Source organism: Chrysochloris asiatica, unplaced genomic scaffold, assembly GCF_000296735.1.
Source record: "Chrysochloris asiatica unplaced genomic scaffold, ChrAsi1.0 scaffold00184, whole genome shotgun sequence".
Lineage (NCBI taxonomy): Eukaryota > Metazoa > Chordata > Mammalia > Afrosoricida > Chrysochloridae > Chrysochloris > Chrysochloris asiatica.
In genome coordinates, this window is record NW_006408702.1 from 5980604 (window position 1) to 5991137 (window position 10534).

Consider the following 10534-nt stretch of genomic DNA (forward strand, 5'->3'; position numbering starts at 1 on the left):
CTAAAGCTCAAACATCAAGTCCTGTGCAGTAAGTAAAGTAGCCCTATGTAACAGACTGTGATTCAGGTGCAACTCACGGTGGCCCCAGGTGTGCAGACTGCAACTGATCCATAGGGTTTCAAGCTCTGCTTCAGAAGGCTAGAAATTCAGCAAGGGCTCAGAGGGTTAGGCACAGAGACAATTTCTCTAAATATACGCAGATTCTAAGAGAATGTGTGGACTTTTGTTTTGAATGATGCTGAATTTACAGAGGTTTCAGAGCATATTAAGTGGATAAAGTGAAAACTGTTATGTTGTGATGGCAAAAATACTGACTCAAATACTACAGAATCAATAGGAGACATGACTTTTTTGTGTTTAAAATGCCATCTTCTATTATTATTCATTGCTTTTAGAAGAGAAGGGCTATAAGAAACTTGTAAAACTTATTCTAGAAATACAGAAATGTCTACCCAAACGATACAAAAGAAAGCTTATTAATTGTAGCTTCTTACATCACCTTTACTATATAGCATAAAGAAATATAACTTTTTTCTAAATAACAAATCAGAAGTTGTTGCCTTCATAATAAGATTCTTTAAATAAGTTAATTTTTCTCTGGGTGAGTTTGAATCACTGACCTTTATGTTTATTGTTGTTAAGTGCGATCCAGTCAATCCTGGCTCATAAAGACCCTGTACAGGGTTTCTAGACTTGAAATCAGAAAGTCTCATCTTTCTCTCGCAAAGCAGCCGGTACATGCGAACTGCTGAACTTGCAGTTAGCAGTCCAACTCACTACATTGTCTGTTGTCACACTAGTCACTCCCTTCTTTGGGTCACCTGAACACAGTTCCTCTGGCGCTCCTCTTACACCAATGACTACTCTGACGTTACGTTTGTTTTGTGGAGACAGTTCTGACGAGTTGTATTCTTTTGTTTCCATCATATCATACGCTACACTGGAAGCCAGTAAACGCTCTGTAAAGGGCCACACAGTAAATACTTCCAGGTTTATTGCCAACTACTAAGCACTCTAGTAGCGTGGTGGTTACAAATTGGGCTGCTAACCTCATGGTCAGCAGTTTGAAACTACCAGCAGTTCCGTGGGAGAAAGACGAGGCTTTCTACTTCCATAAAGATTTACAGCCTCAGAAACCCTGTACAGGGTCGCTATGGGTGGGAACCAACTCGACGGAACTTAACAACAACACCAACACTAAACACTGCCACAGACAACACACAAATGGGTATGGCTGAGTTTCAATAAAACTTTACTTATGGAAACTGAAATGTGAATTTCACATTATTAAATATTACTCATCTTTAACAATGCAAAAAAGAAAACAAAAGAAAAAACCATTCGCTTGTCAGTCACAGAAGCCAGGTGGCTATAGTAGTTTGCTGACCCTGGCACTAGCTCATGCTGAGAAAAACATAACTGTTCCGATATTGTGTACCACTGATGCTGGCAAAGACAGCAGACCACAATGGTGTGAGGATCTTCATCTCTAAATGGGTGGGAGCAAGATGCTTCAAACTACTAAAGTCAGACTGATAGGGGGTCAATTAGGACTCACAGTGACACTTTAGGACACAGCAGAACTGCTCCATAGGGTTGTTGAGACTTTATGGGAACAGACAGCCTCATCTTTCTCCCAAGGAGCTGCTGATGGGTTTGAACCACCAACTGTGCAGTTAGCAGTTCAGTGATTATCTTACAATACCAACAGCAGGACTCCAAACCCTCTACAGGGACCTTGTACAGAGTTTCCAAAACTGTAAGTCTTGAGAGTAGTTTTACCTTTCTCTTGCAAAACAGCTAATGGATTTGAACCCTTGCAGTTCGCAGTACAGTGCTTATCTTATATTGCCACTAGAACCCATTAAAACCACTACAGGAAGAGTTAAAAGGAGGTAAGACTTCTGGGAGTTGTAATTTCTGTAGAGCAAAATCTTCAGAAAAACATGAGATCCAACATTCAAGGTGCAGAATGTCTTAGTAAACACTAAGAATTACATAATCACGCCATCCCTAAAATTCCACACTCCCCAAAAGGCCCCAAGATGTATGTTAACTGTGACTTCATGGCGAAGATCATGACATGGCTGCATCTTGACTTTATCCCAAGCTCCATAAGAAAAAAGACTGGGTTTTATGTATCTAACACAGTGCTCAGGCAGGCAGGGTGAACATTTATTTCTAGGTAGACGTCACTTGCTGTAAGAAGTTTGGCTTCATCAGGTTAAGTGCACAGCTATTAGCATTTTTAAAATAAGGAAATGGTTTAAAAACAATGAGGATAATGCTGGGAAGAGTGGATTCTCAAGTTATAACTATAAACAGGAAGCAAATAAGATAATTAAACGGAGAGGGCGTGAACTAAAGTTGCATCAGTGGAGACTAGAACCAGAGAATGCATTTGAAAGACATTTCAAATCAAGATTCACTAGCACTTCCTAACAGATTAAGATAGAGGGGAAGATGAGGTGAGAAAAGAGGCAAAAGTTACGGATGGCTTCTAGATCTGTGTTGGAAGAAGTACAGCCAGAATGCTCCCTGGAAGCCAGGATGGCAAGACTTCATCTCTCATACTTTAGACATGTTGTCAGGAGGGACCAGTCATTGGGAGGATATCATGCTTGGTAAAGTGGAGGGTCAGAGAAAGAGGATAACCCCTAATGAGATGGAGTGGCACAGTAGCAGCAGAAATAGGCTCAGGGAAAGCAATGATTGTGAGGTTGGCCCAGGACTGGGTGGTGTTTCGTTCTGTTGTGCACAGGGTCGCTATGAGTTGGTATCGACTCAATGACACGGAACACCACCAACAACAAAGTAGGTAAATAAGAGAGCACAGTGGCTCCATGGGATGAGCGCTGGACTGAGAATCACCAGGTCAGCAGTTTGAGCATACCAGCCAGAAGCTCTGTGGGAGAGATGAGGCTTTCTGCTCCTGCAAAGACTTAAAATACTCAGAAACCTTATAAAGGCTCACAGTCAGTCAAAACGAACTCAGTGGTATTTAACAAGAATAATTGGAGAAAAGGACTTAAAAGACTAACAGATTTTGGGGAAAGAATAACGTGTTCGATTTTGGACAGGAGAATTTGAGTGCTTTTCTCAACAACTTATATTTTGAATCTTCCAAGTAAACAATCCTAATTACTTAGAAGATTCAAAATATAAGTTCAAATGGGTTATAAAGAAGAACATAAAAGACTTAAGCAAAGAGAAAATGCACATGCTATTTTGGGCAAATAAAAATGATCTCTGAGGTTCCATTTTGTTCTCGTTTCAATCGGTGTTTGGTTTAGGTCTTCAGTGCACTGTTTAGCTCAGGCGGACATATTGCAATGTGTCATACTCATAACTGTCTGGCCAGCTAGACTGAAGTCCTTGAGGGCAGGGACTCTGCATCTCATAGTACGTAGCTAGGATTGGTGCTAGCACAGAGGGCATGCATAGTGCCCCTGTTTGATGGTATCCATACTGTTAAGTTTGATGGTAACGTAACCACTTTAGAAACTGAATCCTCCTCACTGCTTGCCATTTTCTCTTGCACGAAATTTTTCTGTCAGTTTTATTGCCAGTGGATAGACTACGATCGGTCATCACCATTACTGAATTTCCATCCATTCTTTAGGGCCCAACAGCTCAAATGCTATTTTTCCTATAAGGTCTTCAAGACCTGTGACGTTTAATCTTCACTTATGGCATGCCACCTTACCTATAAAGAGGCCAGTGATTGAATTTGTTACATTTGGGAACCTAATGCCGTTCCTTATGCACATACATACTTGCTTAATTAATAGTGTTGTGGTGATGCCCTGAATGGAAAGAAGACTTTACCTCTGAAAAGATCAAGGAAAACAACAACAAAATATCTGTTGACCACTAAGTCTATAAACCAGTTGAATCCACTCAACTAAGAAATCAGCATGTGTGATAAACACAAACAAGGCTTTACAAGTTAGACTTGGCTATAAATTCTAACACCATGTGTTGTCTTGGACGATTTACTCAACTTTTCAGAGCCTTGGATTCCTTATCTATAAAGCGAGATTCATGCAAGGCAACCAGGACCTCAAAAAACTGCATCTCTCAAGTCCATAGTTTTCAGTATATGGTCAGTAGGCAGTAAGTAATTATTTTGTATTGTTTTGGGACTAGTTTCAGACTTGTGATATATAATCAATAATAATTTGCACATAGAGTATCACAGAACAGACCAGTAGTAAATATGATCTACTTTAGCGTAATGGTTATGAATTGGGCTGCAAACCGCAAGGTCAGCAGTTCAAAACTACCAGCTGTTCCGTGGGAGAAAGATGAGGCTTTCTGCTCCCGTGAAGACTTACAGCCTCAGTAAGCCTGTACAGGGTCGCTGTGAATCAGAACCAACTCCACGGCACATAACCACCACCACTTGATGCATAGAGTCCTGGTGTGGCACTATGGCTTAATGCACTGGACTGCAAGGTAGGTTTGAACCACAAGGTCAGGAGTTTAAGCTCACTGGCCACTCCTTGGAAACCCTATACAGGGCTGTCATGAGTTGGAACCAACTACACAGCACTTACCAACAACTTGTTGCATAGGAGTCCTGGAGGCACAACGTGCTGACCAAACAGGGTTGGCAGCTCAAACCACCAGCAGCCCTGCAAAAGAAAGATCTGGCCACTTGCTCCTGTAAAGAGTTCAGCCTAGGAAACCCTATGGGACAGCTCTTCCTTATTTTGTAAGGTTGCTATGAGTCAGAATTGACTCGAAGTCACAAAAGAACGTGATATATATATTCCCTGAATAAATCTAGCTCCTACTTATGTGAATCAACAAGTCCAGTTACTTAGCTTTTGAATGCATTCAGTTTGACAATCAGATTTTTAATTTATCTATACTTTTGCAACAGGCTGCAGTTTGCTAAAATATTCATTTTATAATCGTTTGAACTAAGGTCTTAATTTTAGAATTATAAGCCTCGACTTTTCAAAATGTAAACAATGAAGTATCTGCTTTAGAATAGAAGCCATGTTTCTGCTGCTAAACCACAGCCAATTTCTTCTTTATTGTTGTTAAGTTCCATCCAAAATTGTGTGTATATATACTTCTTCAAACTAATAAATTTGTTGTTATGTGCCGTGGAGTTGCTTCCGACTCATAGCGACCCTGTACAGGGTTTCCGAGGCTGTAAATCTTTATGGGAGCAGAAAGCCTCATCTTTCTCACGCAGAACAGCTGGTACGTTCAAACTGCTGACCATGAGATTAACAGCCCGATACGTAAGCACTACACTGCCAGAGCTCCTTATAAACTAATAAATAGGTGCCAAGAAATTGTAAATAATCTTCTAAAACAAGGTAGCGTCTACATTACTAATATGATTTTAAAAGGGTCTTTATTTCTCCTGGAAGTATTATTCCCTATAGCCATCAATCTAGGTGAAGGGCACACACCACCTCCAAGCCCCACCTTCAGCACCCCTACACCATTGAGTGGATTCTTATTCATCTCCATCCTATAAGACCACAGAAGCAACAATGCATTTGAATTATGGTGCTGATGAAGCATACTGAAAGTACTATGGACTGCCAGAAGAACAAACACATCTGTTTTGGAAGTACAATCAGACTGTTCCTTAGAAGCAAGGATGGAGAGACTTCACCGCTCATATTCTGGACATGTTGGCAGGAGGGCTCAGTCTCTGGAGAAAGACATCATGCTAATAAAAGTAGAGGGTCAGGGAAAAAGAGAAGATCCCAAAGATGTAACACGATGGAATGGCACAGTCGCAGCAACCCTGGGCTGAAACATAACAATTGTGAGGATGGCAGAGGACCACGCAGTGTTTCATTCTGTTGTGTGTAGAGTCGGGACTGACTGGATAGCACCACCATGACCATACCAAAACACATGAAAGCTGAGAACTGGATTAACAGCAAACTCTAGGAAAAACTCTCAAACCCAAGGTCATTTTTTCTGTACCTTAGTAATGTCATCATTACTGCAGTTGACATTGGCACATATCCCGACTCACAGAAAGGAAACAAGCCTTAGAACTAACAAGCCAAGTTGTAAGCAAGGAAAGAAAGTTTGACATCATGTATTTACCCACATTTAAGTTGCTATGGACTCTACTAGAGAAAGGAAACAATCTTTTGTAAAAAATGGTCATCACACATCTTGTCATTACTCCAGAATCAATACTGACCATTAAAAATATTCTCTTTAGAACAGCCATCTCACTGAATGCTTTATATCGCTGACAAGACAATAATATTAACTCATGAAAGAAATCAATTTCTGTTTGAACAGTTAACTCTTTATACCCTTCCATAGAAAAATGAATAGATCTTCTGTTTTTCCTTTAAAATCACTAAGATAAAACACGAGTAATTTTGTAAATTCTATATGGCTCCATAGGATAAGCACTGGACTACAAATAACAAGATCTGAGGTTTGATCCCACCAGGTGCTCCACAGGAGAAAGATGAGGCTTTCTGCTCCCAAGAAGATTTAAAACCTCTGAAAACCACCTCTACAGGGTCCCTATAAGTCAGAACCAATTGGAGGGCACTGTGGGCAGTTGAAACTCATCAGAAGCTCCTCGGAAACCCTGTACAAGGTCGCTGTGGGTCAGAACTGACTTCGCAGCACTTAACAACACAGTTTCTGTGTCATGAGGTTTTCAGTTACATGTAAAATACCATTAATTGAGCCACACATTGAATTACCCTTGTTGAGTGGTTTTCTTGTGCAGACCACAACCTATACAGGTATGTGATTTAATTCTCTCAATTCTTTGGGGCAGCTAGTGGGTAGATAAACAATGTCGTCAATAAAGAACCAATGCTCAATCCCAGACTCTCCAACTCCAAAACCCATGTTTGGAAACACTGCATTAAATTCTACCATGATGGAAAAGGGGTCCAAAGAAAAAGACACATATTAATCGTATTCTTCACAGCTTTAGGCTCTTTTACCAAGTTATTTATCTAATTTGCATTGCTTATATCACAACCCTAAACCAAACCCTGTATGTTGTTGTTGTTGTTAGGTGCTGTGGAGTCAGTTCCGACTCATAGTGACCCTGTACAGGGTTTCCGAGGTTGTAAATCTTTACAGGAGCAGAAAGCCTCATCTTTCTCCCGCGTAACAGCTAGTAGTTTCGAACTGCTGACCTTGCGGTTTACAGACCGATTTGTAACCACTACGCTAACTAATTTTAAAACAAAAGTTAAAAGGAGTATTCTTGGAGGAATTAGTGCCACAACACCTGGTAAGGTACAAATCACTTTATCACTTATTAGTAAGTCTACAAGATGGTGCATGCCACCTGAAGTCATTTAAGTTTTGTATTACCATGTTTCCTTTATCACATAATGTAAAGTTGTAGTTTCCCTTTTTCTAGTTGTTGTCGTTGTTAAGTGCCATTGAGTCAGTTCTGACCCACAGCGACCTTGTATAGGGTTTCCGAGGAGTGGCTGGTGAGCCTAAACTGCCCACCTTGAGGTTCAAACAATTTTGAAGTCCAAGGTATTAACCCATAGTGCCACACCGGGACTCCCTTTTTCTAGTTGTTAAGTGCCATCGAGTTGGTTCCGACCCATAGCGACCTTGTGTAGGGGCTTTTGAGGAGCAGCTGGTGAGCTTGAACTGCCGACCTTGCAGTCTGGCACATTAACCCACAGCGCCATACTTTTTCCTAGTTGTTGTTAAGTGTCGTCGAGTGGATTACGACCCATAGTGACCCTGTACAGGGTTTCCAAGGCTGTAAATCTTGACGGGAGTAGAAAGCCTCATCTTTCTTCCGCGAAGCGGCTGGTAGTTTCGAACTGCTGACCTAAGGTTCGCAGCCCAATTCATAACCACTACGCTACCAAGCTCCATACTTTTTTTAACAATCAGGGTTAATTCAAAATGTGTGAAATTTCAACAACTCAGCGCATCTATCTAGCAGAGCCAGTAACTCACCAAGCCTGTTTTTGTTGTAGTCATCAGAAAGAATCACAATGCATTAATTCGTTCCTAAAAGGTGTTTTTGCATTAGCTAAAAATTTTTGAATAAGTTCAACATTTTAAAGTAGGTTCCCTCCAAAAAATGGTTCTAAATGTTAACTTAGAGAGGTAGGTAAAGGGGGGGGGGGTGTCGCTGCACACCCCCTCTTCAGAAAACACGCACTGGACTGTGAACCACAAGATCCGTGGTTCGGGGACCACTAGCTGCTCCTCAGGAGACAGAGAAGGCTTTCTGCTCCTGCGAACATTGAAAGCCTGAGAAACCCTAAACAGGATCTCTGTGAGTCGGAACCAAGTCGATGGCACTTAGTAACAACTGTAAAATGGATGAAACAGCTGCATTTTTACTGATTTTTAACCAAGGCCTTTTTCAAGCTCTGTGCTAAAGACTGTCATAATTGTCAGGAAACTTTCCCCATTACCCCATGGTGTTGTTTTGCAATCATGAACAGATGGTTTGCAGCACTCGCTAACATTTCCTGAACGCTAGTGGAGCTCTGGTAGCGTGAGTGGTTACGAATCCGGCTGCTACTCTCACCGTCAGGAGTTCGAAACTACCAGCTGTTCCACGGGAGGAAGACGAAGGTTTCTGCTCCCGTAAAGATTTACAGCCTCGGAAAGCCTGTACAGGGTCGCTATGAGTCGGAACCGATTCCACAGCACATAACAACACCAAGTGGAGTCCTGGAGACCTGGTGGGGCGCTGCGGGTTAATGCGAGGGGACTGCTAAGTTCAAACTCACCGGCCGCTCCTTGGAAACCCTATACAAGGTGGCTACGAGTCGGAACCAACTCAAAGGCACAAAACAACAACCTTTTGAAAAGCCCAGTGGTGTGAGATTTACAGGCAGGAAATCTTTCCAACAGTTCTGGAGGTTCAGCCATTACAGGGCCTTTGTCATGGAGAAAAGTACGGCTGGGAGGGTAGGCCTCCCCCTCAAGCAGAGCTGAAAAGAGGATGAGGTCAGATGTGACTCCAAAGCCAGTGCTTACCACACATCCTGCAAACTGTTCTCTCTTTAGAAGTTGTTGCCAACTACCCAATGTAGGGTTGCCGAGGAGCAGCTGGTGAGTTTTGAACCGCCGACTTTGCGTTTCAAATTGACCTTGTGGTACAGTACTTATCCTATCGTGCCACACCAGGTCCCCTCAAAGAGGCAGAGCGCTCCGGACTCCACAGTTGAATTCGGAATCCACTCTTCAACTTAAGAAAAGTAAAGTATCCAAAGTTCCCGTTTTACAACTTCAAACAGACGCCAAGTTCCTATAACCTGGAGTGGGGGGTGGGAGGGAGTAGACCAGAGCAGGCTCCCAGCAGCGTAGAAATGGGAGTGAGAAAAGGGTCAAGAGCCTATGAATTGAGCCAATCCGAACGTCAGGCACCCACCAAACCCACGGCCATCAGGTCCTCTGACCCCAAAGGACAGAGCTCAACTGCTGCATAGGGGTTCCCAGGCTGTCCGTCTTTACCGAAACAGATGACGGATTCAAACCGCCGACCTTTCGATTAGCAGCCCAACACTTAAGCGACGGCACCAGCAAAGCTCCTTAAACTCGCGCACAGGGATGGAAATACTGAGAAACTAAAGTAACATGAAACTAACAAAACGAAAATAACAAGACAGCCGAAGGCGACTAACAGGTTACCTATCTATCAGCTGCAGCGCAAAGGAAGCTGTGACGTCGGGTGCTCTGGTTTGTTAAGACCACACGAGGCGAGCGAGGCAGCCAGCCGAGCCGCAGCGCAGAAAGAGCGCTGACTCTCGGTTTTCTTTCAGCTGTGCTCCTCCGCGATACAACAGAAGCAGCGCCATTCCCCTAGCGAAGCGCTTCTCACGTGACGGTGCCTTTGCAAACACTGCAAAGTGTTTTAAAGCGCCCGAGAAGAGGAAGGTGTCAAGGTTCCTGGGAACCTGATGCAATGAGTCCTTCCTCTTTTCACTGACGCTCAGGGCAAAGTCAGCCAGCGTTGTCCTAATCGCCTCCAGCACCCAAGTGTGTGCCAAGTCACAGCGCGTTATCGGCCCCAGCACCGCCGACGGCACCAGTGCTTATCGGCTCCAGTCCTCACCGGCCCGGCTCGCCGACCCGAGAGCTCTGTCCGCCCCGCCGCGCTTACCTGCCAAGCTCCCGGCCCGGGCTCAGGCTGTAGGCGTCCTGGAAGGGCTCGGCACACACGGCGGTGCGGATCTCCGTCAGCAGCCCACGAGCTTGGGGCGGCGGCCGGCGCATCGCGCTGGGACCCCGGACCGCCGGGTCCGAGGCGGCGGCTGAGGAAGAGTCACCGGCTCCCGGCTTCTCCAGCGGGATCATGGTGTTCGGGCGCGCGGTTCGCTACGAGCTGCCGGCCGGTAACGGTCCGGCTCGGCTGCCTCGTGCGGGTACGAGGAGCCGCGTACCTCTCGCTTTCTCTGGCGCCGAACTCTGAATACTGCGGGCTGGCTCTGGGCTGTCCCAGCCGTCCCGCCCCTTCGTCTAGCCCCGCCCCTCGGTTCGGCCCCACCCTGTGTTCCGACCGGTTCCGCCCCTCGGTCGGCTC

At 44.2% G+C, this 10534-nt stretch overlaps 1 protein-coding gene across 1 annotated transcript in view; it reads right to left on the reverse strand.

The window, feature by feature from the left end:
• STK17A (serine/threonine kinase 17a) overlaps positions 1–10308 on the reverse strand; it is a 55002-nt gene extending 44694 nt beyond the window's left edge. The window contains exon 1 of the mRNA XM_006872146.1: positions 10115–10308. Within this exon, the coding sequence (XP_006872208.1) occupies positions 10115–10308 (194 nt within the window). The remainder of the gene's footprint in view (positions 1–10114) is intronic.
• Between the last annotated feature and the right edge of the window lie 226 nt (positions 10309–10534).